Raw genomic sequence first — 18,792 nt, 5'->3', positions numbered from 1 at the left:
GAGGTATTCCTGGTCTTTAGCAGTCGCTGGACCTCCTGAGTCATCCAGGGCTTCTGGTTTGGGAAGACCCGGATGGGTTTATCCACAGCTACAGTGTCAATACAGTTCTTGATGTAGCACAGTACACTGTCTGTAAAAACCTCCAGGTCCTGATGTTCAAAAACATCCCAGTTTGTCCTGTCGAAACAGTCCTGCAGCTGCTGTGTCGCATCCTTGGGCCAGGATTTGATGGTTTTGGTGATGGTTGGAGCAGTTTTCCTGAGGGGGGCAAAAGCCGGAATTAAATGCAGGGACAGGTGATCGGACTGACCCAGGTGAGGAAGTTGTCTAGCCCTGTAGCCTAACTTAATGTTGGAGTAGACTTTGTCCAGAGTGTTAGCCTCTCTTGTAGCACACTTTACATGCTGGTGGAATTTGGGGAGCGCTGTCTTCAGGTCTGCATGGTTGAAGTCCCCCGCTATGATGTGCACAGCATCTGGATAGATGCTCTGCAGATGGCTAATGCTGCCATGCAAAAGTCCAATAGCTGTTTTAGCATTAGCATCCGGTGGTATGTAAACAGCGACTATGGTGAACTCTCTGGGGAGGTATATTGGTCTACATCTAACAGTCACATACTCCAGGTCTGGGGAGCAATGGCTGATGACAGTCGCTGTGTTAGTAACCAGGTGTTGTTCATGTACATACAGAGCCCTCCTCCTCTGCTCTTACCGGAGTCTTTCGTTCTGTCGTGGCGCTGTACTGTGTAGCCTGCTAGCTCGATGGCAGAGGCCGCTACGTCTGGATGCAGCCAGGTCTCCATGATCAGAAGAATACAGCTGTCCTTCACTGCGCTGTGAAATGCAGCCTGTAGTCTCAGTTCATCCATCTTGTTTGCAAGGGATCTGGCATTTGAGAGAAACAGGCTGGGGAGCGGTGGTTTGTGTGGTTGCCTCGGTAGCCCAGCTAGCACGCCGGCCCTGCAGCCCCAGTTCTGCCTTCTCTCTCTACACCGCTTCCTCCCTGCTGTGATGGTAATCCACTGCGCGCTGGGGCTCCTCGCTATGTCCCCTGGAATGTTGAACAAGCGTTGAAAATCAGCTGTAACATCTAGTTCGTAGCGGGCACCGATCGTCAGGAGATCGTCCCGACTGTATATTTTGTTTGTCCGACATGACGAGTACGGAACACAAATCAACACGTACACAAGCAGCCAAACATTGCACCGACCGAGAGAGCAATGATCCGCTGCAACTGCGTGCGCCGCCATCTTGGGAAAAAAAGATCTGACTGACTTGATGACATGACAAAATGTGCTTAATATTCATACATTTTGAGGAAAGTACACAGTGTGTTATTAGTATTAATAGAGACTGGAGAACAATGTCTTCAAGGTTGCTTGAAATAAAATAATTTTGTTATCCCCCCCCCACCATTAATAAAAAAAGACTTTTGGGCTGACCATTCTAACTGTAGAGAGCTAGTCATGTAAGAATCCTTTTTTGCGGAATTTTGGACATTTTCTTATGTTTACAGGTTTTGTTAAGTGATGAAAGCCTTTACCAGACAAATGTACATAAATATCCAACCCTTAGGATTGCATGGTGTTGGATTGAGAAATGTAAGGTGAAAAATCTGTGAGGTAGAGCAGAACAGCGAGTCTCCAACCAGACTCTGCTGAAATGTTATTAGTTGCAATGAATTCAACAAAGGTAAATTTTCCCAGGAACCATATAGTTTTTGATAAAAATGACAAGTAACATAACATTTTAAGGTAATAACATAAGTGAACAAGCTTTAATTGTGAAGAACAAAATCAATTTCTGTTCTTCTCATTTGGTTGTTCTGATATGGAGTGAGGGTGCCAAACAGGAAAAATGTCAAATCCTGTTTACATCTACGAACATTCTTAAAGTCCCTTTGCATGCTAACAGTCTGTCAGTGTAGAGATGAGCCGTCTGGGTCGTCTGAGCTTCCCGTCGCTGTGTGCGTCCCTGTAGTGAGCTCCAACCAGAGCCATGGGGAATACCCAGACTGCCGCAGCGAGAAGGAGTCCGGAGGGGAGGCGTCACTCCTGGTGTCTCCGCTGGTGGTGGCTGGGATTGTTATAGGACTGGTCCTCTTCCTCTCCTGCATCACCATCATCATCGGCAGCCTGCGGAAAGACAGTCGACTCAGAAACCCACACTTTGGCGCCAGCTATGGTCAGTCTCTTTACCAGACGTTTCTGTTAAAGTCTCAGAATGTTTCAACTGTGAAGCAGCACTGAGTGTGAGGTGAAAGTATAAAACTGTACAGCCACATTAGCGTTTATTTCCAGAGTAACACGAGGTTTGCCTGCAGGACAAGATGGATTTTCCTTTGGGGGTTCAGCAGGGGAACTGAGGTCTAGCTGCATAGAGGACTTTCCTCCTGCCTTAGACTTTGACTCCTTCAGAGAGAGTCTTCCACAGATTACCAGCCTGTATCCTGACTCTCCACCACGGTGAGTAACATTAATATGTATGTACCAAACTTCCCACTGAAGATCTGTGACAAAACCCATACAGATGTGGATCTACTGTTGCCATCGCTCAATCAGCAATATGTTTCCTTTGGTGTGGTCCTTTAAAATGATTGACAGAAAAGATGTCTTATTTCAAAGCAGTGGCGAATAAATGCAAACAAGCACCAAATTTTGAGGTCTAGCTCTCTAGCTCCCAAAAAGCATAGTAACACAAAAATAGGACAGAAACTTTCCTGGTTAAATGTTGAAATAGAAAAGTGTCTGTTATTTTTTTCTAGATAGATAGATAGATTTTTACCTGAGGGTTATTGTTAAGCTCTTGATTGATGTTAAAATCTTGTTTTGTCGTTGTCAGAGTCGGTCCTAGCCTGTTGGGCGCCCTGGGTGAACCACCTTTCCACCGCCCTTCCCTTGCTTCTTCTCAGCTCCCTGCGCTCCAATTCCTATTCTTCAGTCTCTAATAACTGAAACATGAGTGCTTTAAAATGTCCCATTCCAGTTTCTTCAAATAATCCTATTCATAACATCCAAATCTGTAAGATAAGATAAGATAGATAAGATTTATTTGTCATTGTCATCAACAGATTACAACGAGATTGAGATTTGCTGTTGTATCTTGTACCACATTCTCTCTAATAGAGCTTTAATATCAAACAATGAATATATAAGAAATTAGACTATTGTAAATTACACTATCAGCAATCTGATACATTCTGATAAGTAGACTCAGATTGTACTTATTAACAATTTACTAAATTGTAATGTTTAAGGACTTCAGCACTTAAATCTTGTTTTGACTTTCACTCTGGGCACAAACAAAATAATCTGAAAACCATAACTTCAACAATTAATCTTAGACAAATTAACATGATTTTGAAATACTTTTCCTTAACACATATTTCTTTACAATTAGTTATCACACTGAATAAAATACATAACATAGCTTCACAAATTTCTGCATGTGTAGGGGAAACCAACACATGCTTCGAGGGCAAGCCTGTCAAACCTGTCAGACTTCGAAAAGGGCAAAATAACCCACTAGCGTGCACTACCGAGAGCAAGCGGCAGAGTGAAATGTACTCTTTATAACGTAAAAAACTGTTTATAAATCACATTAGGACTCTTGCTCTAACATCCGCACGGTTCAAATACATTTTGAGGGAACATTTGTGTGTTTGGTTGACCATTAATCTGACCTGATAAGACAACTGAGATTATGCCAAAGGTAAAGGCCAGCTGTGGTGTCAGTTTCCTTGGTTTGAGCTGTCTTCCTCATCTGGTGCCCTTTGAATGGTTTGTGCAGCTCCATATGTATGTGAGGATATGTGTGTAAACTGTTGGTTGACTGTTATGATCTGGAGCCTTAGATTTGGTCCAGATCTCAGTGCTGGAGGTTTTATCTGTACCTCTGTCTGCATACAAACACAGAGAGATGTCAGTCCCAGATTGCCAGAGTTGTGTGTAGCCTGTGTAAATGTCTGGTGGGACCAGCGGACCAGCAGGGCAGGGCTGTAAAGTGGTGGAGGGCAATGGCCCCCTCTGCTGGGATTCACCCTGTCCAGAACTGAAGTAAACTCTGTTTAAAGCTGGTGTTGAGAAAGACTCGCCTGGTTCCTGACGACCTACATCCAGGTGTCCTAACCTTCTTCCCCCTGTGAATTAGCCAGACTGAGCAGCCTGCAGCCAACTAGTTTCACAGAGCACACCTGTACATTACAACGTGCATTTGTTATTGAACCAGGTTGGTTTTAGTGACTCGGCGAGTCCCAAGGATGTTGTTTTACATATGGGCTACCAGCAACCTATAAAACATTTTCCACCTCTTCCTCTCCAGAATCAAACATCAGAGCTATTTTACAACCATCAAAGAACTTTAAGGTGACTCATTAATTGAATATCCACAACATTTTTTAGATTTTCTTAATGCTAAATATTTTATTAGTAAGGCATTTTTGCAAGGGTCAGTACAGCTTAATTCAGTAGCAGAAATAATCAAATAAGTAAAATCAATCACCTAGTCTATTTTTCATCAATGCTGACACTGAGAACTGAAAAGGGAACCTTTGAGAGAGACGGATGGAGTGTGGCGTTTCGAACCCCAGACCTGGCCTGATGATGAAGAAGACGTTGCAGCAGGAGGAGGAAGTTGATCAATGAAGGCAGGGATCTCTGTAGGTCTGATGAGCTTCTTCTCCGCATGGATGGTGAGGTCACACAGGACTTGGTTGCTGGCAGGAAGGAAGACACCAGTTCTTCTTCTTTGCCTTTATCTTCATCTTTGTCTTTGGGGTCTGAACCCAGCTGATGAGAGACGTGCGATTGGAAGCCACATGTTGCGGGGCTGACGGGTTGGTCCCCATGCACAGGACAGTATTCGGCTCCCTGGCCCCGGCTCTTCTTCAGCTGCAGAGTTCTTTGTCCATCTCGATCTTGGCTCGAAGCTGCCTGGAGGATCCAACTAAAGATTCCTCTTTTGCACTCACCTTTTATAGGGTTTATCCACCCTTCGGTGCGTTTGCATTGGCTAGCACTGATGTTGTGCTTGTTTCACATATATCAGGAGGAGTGCTGGTGCCTCTCCAGCTACGTTCCGGGCGAGAGGCGGGGTTCACCCTGGACAGGTCCCCAGTCTGTCGCAAGGCAACACAGAGACAGACAGGACAAACAACCATGCACACACAAACACACACCTAAGGAGAATTTAGAGAGACCAATTAACCTGACAGTCATGTTTTTCTGCTGTGGGAGGAATTGAACCCTGGACCTTCTTGCTGCAAGGTACCAACTGCGCCACTGTGCAGCCTTTTATAGTGCTGATGAGAAAAGCCATAAATGTTATGAAGTGGTGGAGTGTAGTGGTGAGGCAGACACTGAGAATCCGGGTAGACGTGTGACTGATGGTCCAAAATTAGTCCACAAAACCAGGCAGCACGACAGAGCAGAAGCCAGGGCTCAACATCGGTAGCAACTGGTACATAGAAGACGGAAACAACCGCGCACACACAGGACAGACGCCAAAATGAGACGATGACCTGACAAAGACACAGAGACACAGGTGACACTAAATACACAGGAGGTAATCAAGGAATGAGACACACCTGGGAACTAATCAAGGGGAGACAGGACAACACGGAGACGCAGAGACACAGAAAACTCGAAATAAACACAGAAAAACACAAATCCTGACAATAAAATACAATTGTACTTCAGAGCTACAGTGATTGTTCTGCATAAATGTTGCATAAAAGTGATAATTACTTCTTCCTGCTGCTGCTTCATGCTGATAAATCAAATCAGGCATCTCACACAGACACACACACATTGGTATGTCTTTCTATCTTCACAGTGACTTTGGAAAAGGAAAAAGAGGAATTGTAAAACTTATGTATCGTCATTTGCATTTTTCGCTATTTTTTACAGATAAAGAATTTTTTTGTTAAAATTCACGGTTTGCACGCGTCCTTTACTTCCAGTGTCTAAGGAATGACCAGTGTTGTATAAAGTACTGAAATCTCAGAGTCAAGTAAAAGTACAAGTACCTGTCCAAAATACGACTTTGGTAAAAGTCGAAGTCACTGACTGAAATGTTACTTGAGTTAAAGTCTTAAAGTATCTGAAACTTCTTGTACTTAAGTATGGAAATTACTGTAAAAATGGATGTACTCAAGTAATGTAATGAAAAGTACAAGTAAAAAGTAAAACAAAGCAAATGCAGTTTGAATGACATTTTTTATATTTTGGTAAACTTGTCAAATACACTTAAAATAATGTACCCAACCAAGTGCAGGCAAAATTAAACCTGCTAATAGATATACCTGCAGGCATCATTTAGTTAAGAAAATTAGGTGCTTTACCTATAGCACAAGGTTAACTTAACCTGCTTTACAACTGAACCAGCTTCTTAGTATACCCTCCAGGACAGAAAATACAAAGTTTTTGTAAGCCTTAAGTTTTCCCTTCAAGTAAGGTCAGTGCTGAAAATGAGAAAAATAAATAGTACAGAAAATGCGGCCAACATGAAGAAAAAGAGCTGTTACGATTACTCTACTTCACAAATCAGTGAATCAGTCAATGCTACAGTCAGTAGGTGGTGCACACAACTGGTCATTATGCAAAAGAAAAAAAACAGAAAACTTTGGGGGGGTGGGGGAGTGCTGCCCGCACTGACGCGGCTCAGGGATCACGTAACACGCAGCGCCGTGCGCAGTGCCCTACAATGCACTGTAAGCTATGTAATGTGTTTTGAGGCAATTGACCAAAATCCCGGACAATTTTTAAATTCCCCCCCGGACATCTTTTTAGGTCTGAAAAGTAGGACATGTCCGGGAAAAAGAGGACGTCTGGTCACCCTATCACCAGCTGGTGGTTCCCCTGGAGCCGTGTCCGACGTAGTTGCAGTCGTTGTGGTCTCCATCTCCTCCTCCATGTGGCTGCTGCTGATTGCGAGACTTGCTTTGTGTTTAATGGGAGAAGCGAAACAGGTGTATCCTATTGGAGGTGATGAACAAGCCCAGGCAAGTAGGATACCGACTTTGTTCGGTAGCCTGCTTGCTACTTGCTAATCAGTAGGTGGGATCAAAACACTTTGTTTCTCTCTCTCGCTTTTTTGTAACGAGTAACTAAACCACACATTGAAAATGTATCGGAGTAAAAGTACGCAATTAAGTTCGGAAATATAGTGAAAGTCATCAAAAATTTTCATACTTGAGGAAAGTATGAAGTACTCCAAAATATACTTAAGTAAAGTAGTGAAGTATTTTTACTTCGTTACTATACAACACTGGAAACCACTGTGAGGCAGTAAAGAGTAGGGATACACCAGACAGTGTTGCACACTCGTTGACACATACACACTGACACAGCCCGACCACATGCTGTGTGGACTCGTCGGCAGCTCAGCTCTGAAGCGTCACAAGCGTTGCACGAAAACGTGCCAGACGGTTTCTGTTTCTACACTCTGGTGAATGTGGTTGCAGAGCAGCAGCGACACAGAATGGATGCAGCCGACCATTGTGTTGAAAGGAATCGATTTCATTCAGAATGATCCACAGCCCTAGTTAAAAAGCTCTGTAGCTCCATGAAACTCTCATATAAGCTACGTTTCCATTGGCCGTATAAATGTTCAAATTGGAATTACGAAAATAAATTTGCTTAATGAAATTGTCACGAATTGCGGGGTGTGGTGGTGAGGCAGACGCTGTAGACCCAGGATGTGATAAATAAATGATTTTAATGATGAATAAGTCCACAAAAGTTCTGGCGGTACACCGGTAGCAACAGAAACGATCCTTTGCAAACAAACATACAGACAGAAATGACGCGACAAGGACCTGACAGAGACGCAGACACACAGGTGGCATTAAATACACGGGAGGGTAATCACAGAAACGAGACACACCTGGGAACAATCAAGGGGAGGACAGGACAACGAAGAGACTCAGAGACACCGAAAACTCGAAATTAACACACAGAAAACACAGAACACGACAGAAATGATTGAAAAACGTTTTTGTATGAGGAGGTTTTTCGGTTGCTTCAAAATTACTGCATTTTGCTAACCTGAAATAGAAATATTTTTTCACATCACAAATCATAAGATCAACAGGCAGATGTTGTTACTACTGAAAAACACAAAGTTGGGAGGATGATGACACATGCTTTTTTAATGACTTTTTGTATGAACAGACTTATTCACGTGATTTTAATTGCTTCTTATTTTATGGAAACACTGCAATTGTGAAATAGTTTTTCTAACATTTAGCAGAATATCGACAAAATTTTGCTCATATTTGTAATGGAAATGCAGCTTCACAGTGTCAAAGTTTAGACTCTTCCTTTGCACAAGGCAAGCTGCCGGCAACTATCGTTAAAATGTCTTCATTTCCTTAGAGTGAAATTCAACTAAAACAACATCTTCTTCCATCAACTCTCATGTGAAAATGGTTCTGACACACAGGTAACATTTTAGACATCAAGTAAATTGTTTTTTCTTTGAGCCATTCTAGGGTTGCATCAAAACCAGAAGAACAATACAACAACCTCCCACACAACATTATCTGCTGCATAGATATTGTTTGCATGGTTTTCATTGCTGCCATTGTTCTATATGTAGAAATGTGTTTATAGTACAACTGTAGAGGGTTGTCAGGTTTGGTCATCTTTAAAGGAAGGAAAGTCCATAGGCAGGTTAAAGCAATAAAAAGTCTTTAATGCTCTTGCTGGGCACCTTACAGATAACCACCGGGTCGACAACGTACTGACAATGCAGATGAACACATTTAGGATCTCACAACAACTGGGGATAACCGCAGAACTAAAATACACAGGGAAAAGTCATCAAGCAAACCAAAAACAGCCGTGAGTAATTATGCCCCGGTGGGGATGAAAAAACGACCAAAAAGAAATACAAATCCACCTCACAAGAATAACTCTAAAGGAACAAAAATACATTTCATGACAAGGGTATTAAAATGTTTAAACTTTTATTTGTTATTTAATGTTTTCTCTAAAGCTAATAAGCTCGGGCTTTGTAAGCGTAATCTCTGCTGTTGATTAAAACAAATTTAATGCATAAACAGTTTCTGGATATGTTGGCCACACACTGTGACTTTGAATTAAATGAAAGAAAAACTAAGTAAAACTACTTTTTGGTTGCATCTTAATGTTGTGGTAGTTTTTCTCACAGAAGCTTCCAGGCATTGCTTCATTTGTGTAACTCTCACTGCATTCCACCAGTCAAACGTCAGGCATTGATATGCAAATATGTAAGAGCATCAGGTCCAATGTGGTGATTGGGTTTTTACCGGCCCAGGCAAAATAATTGTGATCCTTAGAGTCCACTGCGCATGTTTACACCTCGTGTTAGCCGCCGCACACTGTCCATCATCTTTTATCCTCACCTCAATGTGGCATGTCTGCACAAGTTCAGCTTCCAAGTAGCCTGAGTAATCATAGAAAGCTTCTTGATAACTCCTCCCAGTTCTGACAAGGGTCTCACAAAGGCAGACACCGTGGGTGGTTTGGCTCATACTCAAAATTGTACAGTACAGGGACTGTACAAGTCCCTGGATCCAGGACTTGTACAGATCTAGGATCAGGAAAAGGGCAACTATCTGTGCAGACCCCACACATTCTTCATACACACTGATGTGGTCAGCTGGATGGATGAAAAAGATCCTGACATATTGTTGCACATTGTCCCAGTTGTCTGTGCCAGAGTTTGGAGTACCCTTTGGTAAAATGCTTCATATTTTCATACAATTTAAACCCATCTTCTTGGAGAAATCTGCTCTGCCATGTGATTGTGACTAGTTGACATGGCACCTAAAAAGTCACTGCCCAACTTCCACTGCAGTCTAACAGGTTTTCTTCTAAGATTTAACTCACCTAATATTTCCCATCAACCCTGACCAAGTTTACTGTTCTCCTTGAAGAAAGGCAACTCCACAGCTTGACATTGCCACCACCATGTTTCACTGTAGGGACGATGTGTTCAGGACGACATGTTCAGGACAATGTGCTGTTAGTTTTGCACATCACAAACTTCAATTTTGGTCCCAATGTAACGGGGAATATTGGTCTATCAAATCCTTATAGTTTGTGCTTAATTGTGACAAAAATGTGGAAAAGTTATGAATACCTTTAATGGCACTGTAACCTACTGTATTTTTCAGACTATGTATAAGCTGCTACTTTTTTCCCACGCTTTGAAGTATGCGGCTTTTCTGTGGATTTTTCTTCAACCACCACGGGGCTCTTTAGCAGGAAGTGAATCATTGTAAGTCAATATTGGAAATCAAAGAAGAAAATGCTAATTTTAATTTAAAACAAGCACATTCTAGCAGCAGGCACGACAGAGAAATGTTTTCAAACTCATCCCCCCTCATTTTTATTTTGTGGGTGCGGTTGATAGTGAGGTGTGCTCTATAATCCGGAAAATACTGCAATTCCCACATTTGTATTAATGTTCTTTCTGCCTTCATCTCTCCAGCTACGATGAGTGTGTGGGACCAGATTTGACTCAGATCTACATACCAACTGGTGACCCGCCCCCATACTCCCTGCTGGACCCGTGCTGGTGCCCGGCAGGCCCAGAGGAGCAGCCTCCACACTCGGGTCCACCAGATGCTTCACAGTACTGTGGAGAGACGTCCGCCAGCACTGCCTGGTCCTCATCGTCCTCCTCCGCTTCCTCCCACTGTTCCCTGGGACTACATGAGCAGGAGCAGCAACACATTACATGTATTTCCTTCCCAATGGAGGCAGCGCCTCCTTATGATGCGGTGCTGGGAGAGCAGGGACATCCCCTACCTCTCATGCCATGTAACCTTAACAAACACTCAGACAGGGACTATGATGAAAACTCCCAGCAACTCCCAGCCAACCACATCTCCTAAGACCATTAATTTGGTTTACTCAGCTGAGCTCTCAGCTGTCTCCTGGTTATTTAAGCTAACACTTAGTAAGCAGCTGGGCACCAAGCAGTAGAAAGCAACAATGTCTGAATATCTTCCATACAGTTGCTAACACACTATAGCCATTTTAAAGCAAGAGGAAATCTTTTTGTGATAAATAGGTGGTTCATCCGAAATGATGCTTCGCTGAACAACAACCTGTTAAGGTACACAGCTCTGTTTTTTCTTTATATTTTTAAGGTTATTATTGTTATTATAGATGGTTATTATAGATGGTTATTATAGATGGTGTTTGTCTACCATCTAGTTGAGATGGTCTCAGATTTCTTTAAATTTGCTCTAATATTATGTATTATGTTCAAAACCAACACAGGAGTCTAGACATTAGAGCAGAGTGCTGTTCACCAATGGCAGTTCTGTCATGATGGAGTCCTGGATGAGCCCCCTTTCTCTGCTCATCCCTCATACAATCACATCCACTAACAAAGTAAATATTTACCCATATATTAGTTATGGGGTGTCATTTATTAAAATACACAGTCAAAAATTAACAGCAATAACTAAATATAAGCTAAATATTCCAATCCATTCCAGCTTTAATTATACTATAAAAACAACACAGATGACCAAAGTGTTGTACACTATTATTTTAATTGAGAATTAAATATTTAGCTTAAGAGAATACACATTTAGCTCCTAACTAAATATTTAGTAAACTAGCTAAATATTTAACTCCACATTAAGTATTTGGCTTGCTAACTTGCTAACTAAATATTTAGATTCTTAACTAAATATTGAGTTTGTAGCTAAATATTTAGTTTGTAATTTTGAAGCTAAATATTTAGTTACAAACTAAATATTTTAGTTTGTAACTAAAGATTTAGCTTCAAAATGGCTGACCTGGTCAGTGAGCCATACCAACCATATCAAAACCTGCTAACTTCCTGCATGGCTTTGTAGTAAAATAGGCTGAACTAACCAGTAGTCTACCTGGACATGAGGGGAAAACTAATAAATCGCCATTCTTTCTGTGGAGGTTATTAAAGCTTTCAGCACAGCAGAATGATGATGGTCTGAAATTATTTTTAATGCTAATTAATTCCAGCCTGAAATGTGGAGAGACTCAGCTCCATCTGTTTTGTCATAATTCTTCCGATAAAGGGCTCTGGTTTTAATATCGTGCTAGAACTGGAGCCAAGCAACGACATGTAGCTTGGAGCCTTCCCTCCCTGAGGCTGGACTGATGCAACAAATACTTTAACACACTAACCTGTAGACTCACTGCAGCTCACTGCTGCTCCACAAATAGAGTTCTGCTCCATGAAGGAAACAGCTGTGAAGCACAACTGAAATTACGGGTTGGAGTTTTATAATGAATCAATCAGTTTATTTGTAAAGCACATTTCAGCAGCAAGACAGTTCAAGGTGTAAAGCACCTTGAACTGTCACAAAATTACAAAGTTCTAAAGAAAACTGTCAACAACTGAACAGACATTATGTTTTCACCAAAATCATACACATAAAATATGTTGGTCAATATTTAATTCATTACAATTCAAAAACAACTCATTCAGGTGGGTTTTTAGTCTTATACAAATCTGAAAAGTGTGGTGTGCTTATGTATTTAGCCTTAAGACATAAGCTATTAATTTGTTAACTTGAATAGCTTAGAGTATATATCCATGTGCTAAAAGGGCCTAGTTAAAGTTCAAATCAAGGTCCAATTGAGAATCTATTGAACATAATCTATTGATAGTTGATGTTCAGAGTTAGCCTCATCTGGTCTGACTTAGCCTGAGTTACTTTTCATAGAAATATAGTAAAACATGAGCAAAGCTGATAGTCATATACCCAACAAAGCTAGCTTCGAGAAGCTATGGACTGCTAGCACTCAATTCAATACAGAAAAATTGAGAAACAAGTGTGCTCTACCTTCACAATCATCACATGAAATACTAAATCTAACTCTTTGATGTATGAGTTTATAATCTGTAAAAGTGTGGAAAAATCATTAAAGGCTCCAAATATGAAACACATTTCAATAGTAATTCTTCATTTCTGATCAGAACAAGATTAAAAAGAAAATAGTGGTTAAACTCACCTCTGGATCATTCTGCCAATCAGCCAAATTAAAAATTACTTTTTAATACACCATAAATGCTTTTGCTATAAATAAAAAAAATAGTTAAACTTGAGTTATAAAAATAATTAGGACTTGGATCAGAATTCAGGTTAAAAAAGAGCAAGAAACAATTAGTACATGTTATCCTTCTATTTTTTTTTTTTTTTTTTTTTTTTTACAGTTTTTTAGCATTTTGTAGGGTGCAGCCAGTGAGGATCAAAACCACAGCCCAGATTCAGTGTGCAGCTGAAAGGAAATATAAGGTTGTCACTATCCAATACTTTAAATAGAATCTGATGAAGAAAAATAAAAAGAGTTGACAAAGGTAAAAGAGGAATATTCTAATAAATATGCTCAGTTTCAAAAGAATTTTAACATTTCTTTTATTCTGTGGCAAGTACAAGACGTTTTCTTGTTGCACTCTAAAAATTTGGGACTTGAAATATTTTGATTCTCAGCCATTTGTCAGATTAAATTCATTTTTATTGTTAAAATATTCCTTTGTACATGTACAAAAAGAAAGAGACAGTGTTTGTGTGTAGCAGAGTGTGGAGTAAAAAACTAATTTTCCTGGAGACACTGACCTGTAGACTCATTTCATCACTTATTGAAGCAGGACGGCACTTTCTTAACTTTATAAATGTTTGTAACTTTTAAAATAGTTTTCTTTGTGTGTTTAGCCTTCATGTTTTCACTTGGAAAATTTTCGTTGACATTTAATGTGTAAAGGTGTAAACCTTGTGAGCTGGTTGATTAGTGCTGTTTTAATTTTATTCAACTAATTCTTTTTAAAAGTGTTTTGTGGGGAAGAAAACCAAGCTAAACTATACTAAGAAAAAAATACACCTAACTTCCCAGGACATTTTTGTACAGAAGATGATTAGGGCCACAAAACAAAAACAAATTCAGACTTTTGTTTTCTGAATTCTGTTTTTGTTTCTTGTTTTTTCATAATGGGCTCTTTGCACCTCAGCTTCCGCATTCGGGGAAAAGTGGCTCAATCTTTTCCGATCTATTGAAAAAGGCTCTTTACACTCAGTATTTGCAGGGCTTGTCCAAGGTAACAATTAATGATGTACATCGATCCAAAGCTCCAACAAGTAAGCTGGAGAACGGTTTTAAGATGTTCGCCTCGTTATACACAGATAGGAAGGTGAGTTTTACTTTCTTTAAACTTTGTGGCTAACATTAGCTTTAGCTTATGCTAGACATTTTTCTTGTAAAAATGTGCTATTTAAGTATCTAAACATTTTTCATCATTCATTAACGGACAATGTTTTTACCTTGTTTTCAAGTATATTACATACGTTTATTGTCGTTAGTCAGAGACCAAGTAATGGGGATTTTACGGTTCAGGCTTTTTGCTTCTGAAGCCTGAGGAACAACAAGCCCATAGCTTAACAGTAGAGCAGCTCTGGTGTCAGAGTTCTAGTTCAGCTGACTGTTCAGGTTCAGAGTTGTTGCTTTTAGAAAAATATGTCCGTGTTCCTTAAGGTCTCCGTGTTATTTCACTTTATTAGTTTTGCGTGTTTCTTGTGAAGCAGGACGGTGTTTACAGCAGTGTGTACATGCGGATCAGTTGCTCGGCTGTCTGGCTCTGGTCTGCTCTCTCGTTCCCATAAACTCTCTTTCAGGCTGAATACAGAAGTGATTCCATGGAAATAACACATGAGGCTCCTTTACCTTCTTCTTTAGGCTGAATAAGTTGATCCAGAGTGAAGTGAAGGCTGTAAACTTTGCTGTGCAGCGTTAGCTTTAACTGGTAGCAACGAATATTTACTACAAGCCACCATCTTCTTAATTCAGGTTCACTTGGAAATCCATGAAAACTTAAAAGCCCATTATATTAGGAAGACAGCAATGTTCATAGTATTGTTTTATTTGCGTCTGAAATAAGACTTTGTCTTTTTTAGCTGTCATGGTAACTCAAAGCGGAAAAAAGAGAGCCGCATTTGCGCATGCGGTTGTGACGTCAGCGCGGCAGGTGCAAAGAGCCCATTGAGAAGCTGGCCGCTCCCAAGTTTCCATGTCCATAAAAGTCAGGATTCTGATATTGAAGTCAGGATTCTGAGAGAAAAAAGTCATAATTCATTTTCTTTGCCCTAATACTGTTCTCTAGTTTTAATTTATTTGAACTCTTTCAGATTAACTGTTTAACTTATTCATGCCAATTCAACAGATCCGGTACAATCACATTTTACTTCTCTCAGTTTAGTTATGATGACTAAAACAAAAAAAAAATACTTACTTCTTTATCAGTAATGATTACAAATTTCTCTGTTTAATGAATTCAGCAACCAATATACATCATATTTACAGTTCAAACAATCGAATTACACCACCAATCACCAGAGGGGGCAGTAGAGCTGAATCAGGGAGCTCAACCTCCCTAATCTACTGTATGTATGCTGCTGTTCGTGTGACTGTTTAAGTTAGATTGAAAATATAAAGCCAGTCAGTATTGCATATATTTCTTAAACCAACTAGAGAAAATGTTTTTTTCTCACACGATTATTTTCTCAAGAGAGCTCTAATTTACTGCTGGATTCTATGTAAGTAAATGGTTTGTAAATGTCTTCATGTTGCATTTATTTTCATCTTTTATTTTCTTCAACTACTACAATAGTAAAATGTTGTTTCATAGGAAGTGTTGTAATGATTTTGGTAAAGATTTTCTTTTGTAGAAAAATGTAAATAAATTCTTAATAAATTTGAGTGGCTGCTCATTGGGGAAAATGCACAGGAACACACAGGAATATCAATGAGTAATTAAAATCTGGACAAAATTAGGATGTGAGGGGTTAATTTAGTGAAAGTCCTAGCATCTGTGCCAAGAACCCAGAACCATCCGCCTGGAAAAGAGGGTCAGTGGTGTGGGAAACCATACCAACCAGACCCAAAGGTATGGGCTCCCTCCCAGACTGGCGTTATCCAGTGGTTTCAGCAGCTGACGCTGAATGGACTACACTGTGGCCAGTGTGAGGTTTGGCACAGGGCTGTTTCAGTTGTTGAGCTCAGCTCTTTGGTTCCAGGGTAACTCTGTGTCTTTGGGAGCAGTTCGGAGATGCTCCCCTTCAGGTCCAACATCATTGGTCCTGCCGCCATCTTCAAAGACATTAACTATAGAGATATTAGGGTCATCCTTCAATCATAATTTATGACAGGTTATGAATATGAATATGAAAATGGGGGAGGGGGTTAGGGAGGGTTTATATGCTAATGAGTTCCACACCTCTTCACACAGCTCTCATTGTGTCTCACTGTGTCTGAAAGACACCTGTCTCCTACTCTTCCTGGCTCTAATCAAGTTGCATCCTCTATTCTCTCTGTGTCTACATACAGTGTCTGAAAAAACACCTACTGTTCTTTAGGGGTCTATTCGAGTTGCATCCTCTCCCCCCATTCTTTGTACTGTGTCTGAAAGACACCTACTATTCTTCCTGGCTCTAATCGAGTTACCTCCTTAACTCTCTCTTGTTTGTACTCAGCCTGAAAAACAAGGTTTTAGTTGCAGAGTTACTTCAATTCTCTCTGGGTATTTTTTATTGTAATTTTAGATTTAACTTTAAACTTAAGAATCCAACATCAGAGTCTAACTTTAGATGTACCCTAAAATATAAAACCAGAGTTACTTCTTGCAGTTTTACTGGATGTGGAATACTCCCTTTCCAGAATTTATCCTCGCATCATTGTGAATGCTACTTTCATTCAGTCTTTTTACTGCTGTTGAATCAACACTGATCTGCCCGCTGCTTCATACTGTCTCCAAAATAATAAAGGTTGGTTCAATTAAATTTCAAACTCTAAGATTTTTTTAAAGAGTGTGATACATTTCAGTAAAAGTTCCTAATCTGTAAATGTATTTCTTAAGAAAGTGTTAAGGCAGTAAACAGGCTTAGGTGAGGCTACTCAAATTCAATTTTCTCCAAAGTTAAAAGTTTTTTACACTACACAACCATGTTCCAAGAGTTGCTCACATTATGGTGAATTGTTTTGTTACCTTTAAAATTATCTACAACTTTTGTTCCTTGGTTCTAATGATGCTATCTGTTCACTAATGTTCTCTAACAAATACAATAGACTTCTAGTTGCTCATAAGGGTTCCATTACTATAGCTTAGAAATGATCAATGCAAATCATCCGTATGCACTAAAAAAGATCATATCAGTCAGATTAAGTAAAATATCATCATACTCAAAGTAATCAAAAATATTAATATTTTTTCTAACAGCTAATTTCTCCTTTTCAGGGAACCTAAACTGTATGAAAGGAATGATTGAAATATACTAATGTAACAGTGTTTAGGTTTAGGTTGTAGAATCCCACTTGTATCAGTGCAATGGGGAAATAGCGCCCCCTCTCTGTGTGGGTGGTTATATGTTGCTGGTCTCTGTACTCGGTGCCAGTCTGTGAAAGCTGCACTAGAGGTGAGTTGCATTCTTCAGCACACAGTAGAAAAGTGTTAGCAACATAATAAAATATAATTTTTATTAACTTAGACAAATAGTGTGTAATGAATATTTACTACATATGTGCCTGACTCCAATTTTTGTACTTTTGGTTTTGTTAATATTATAAAACACTTCATGTGCTAAGTTAAAAGCTCTGTTGTAGTGTGCTGAGTGAAGCTGAGCCTTTGCACTGATTCGAACCCCAATATGTTCTCATTCAGGAAATAAACTGCCTGATCACCCAGAAACTCCTTGTCTTTATTTAAAAAACTACACAACGCAGTTGAGTAGTTACTTGGACCGGCCTGGTACAGTGGAGTGAAGCAGAACCCGGTTACACTAAGAAAATATTTAATTTGCAGAATCCTGATAATAAAACTTCAATTGTGAACTGAATGATTAGATTGCCTCTAGACACAAAGGCATCGATTTTATGGAGCTTCAGTTGTGACCATTAATAGTAATATCACTTTTATCCTAACCCTAACCTTCCTCAAATAAAAGTAGAAGATGCAAAACTTATTGCAAACACTGATGCTGCACTCTGTCACTATCACACCACATGATACTACTACTACATCAAGCTATGAAAAAAATGATCCAAAAAACAACATGAAGCAGGTAAAATACAATAATTATACCTACATTTTTAAAAATTATTCTAAAACTATATAATTGTTGAAAATGTATCTTTCCTGTAAATCTAAATTGTGGTACTTTTATTTGAGGAATATCACTTTAATTATTTAGATAAAAGTGCTGCAGAAGACTGTCAACATAATAGGCAAAAGAGTATCTTCACTTCAAAGCTTCTCCAGCTCTGCTGTAATAAGGAACAATGAGAGCTTTATAGCTAGAATCCTTGCATAATTTGTGACTTGTTATGTCAATACTATGTTGCAGGAAAATGCATACAATTATTTCACCATGATGGTAATGTAGTTATATTCTAGTATGAGTTGTGAATAAGGACATGATGTTGGACTTACCGTCATTTTCCACCTTCCTCGTTTACTTTCCATCCGTGGGATGTTAAAGGTCTTGTATCTAAACATTTTATGAGGAGGTTTTTATTGTTTCCTTAAAATCTACCTAGCTCAATTACCAAGAGTATCAAATCGTTTAAGGAGTATTGATTTCATTCAGAACATAAAGGATTACAAAGGATTTCAAGCTGAAAAAAAAACAAGAAAAATAACCAAACTGAAATCTTGTTTTCCCATGTTTTTTGTCATGACTTTATGGTGATTCTTTTAGATTTTGTTTAATGTGAATTATGTTTTACAGGATATTGTGACTTATGTCTTTGAAAATTGCTTC

General features: G+C 39.6%; 1 protein-coding gene across 2 annotated transcripts in view; it reads left to right on the top strand.

Moving 5' to 3' along the window:
• Nucleotides 1–13,983, top strand: part of bean1 (brain expressed associated with NEDD4 1) — a 47,692-nt gene extending 33,709 nt beyond the window's left edge. The window contains exons 3-5 of one of the 2 annotated variants that reach the window (XM_023327916.1): nt 1,980–2,183; nt 2,323–2,464; nt 10,476–13,983. In XM_023327916.1, the coding sequence (XP_023183684.1) occupies nt 1,980–2,183; nt 2,323–2,464; nt 10,476–10,881 (752 nt within the window). In that variant the 3' untranslated portion in view covers nt 10,882–13,983. Of the gene's footprint in view, nt 1–1,848; nt 2,184–2,322; nt 2,465–10,475 lie in introns of those variants that run through there. The other variant, XM_023327915.1, reaches the window with a different exon arrangement.
• Nucleotides 13,984–18,792: the final 4,809 nt, after the last annotated feature.

This window comes from Xiphophorus maculatus, chromosome 22 (genome assembly GCF_002775205.1).
Source record: "Xiphophorus maculatus strain JP 163 A chromosome 22, X_maculatus-5.0-male, whole genome shotgun sequence".
NCBI classification, from domain to species: domain Eukaryota; kingdom Metazoa; phylum Chordata; class Actinopteri; order Cyprinodontiformes; family Poeciliidae; genus Xiphophorus; species Xiphophorus maculatus.
Note: the sequence above shows the minus strand (reverse complement) of the source record. Positions and strands in the feature narration are given on the sequence as shown.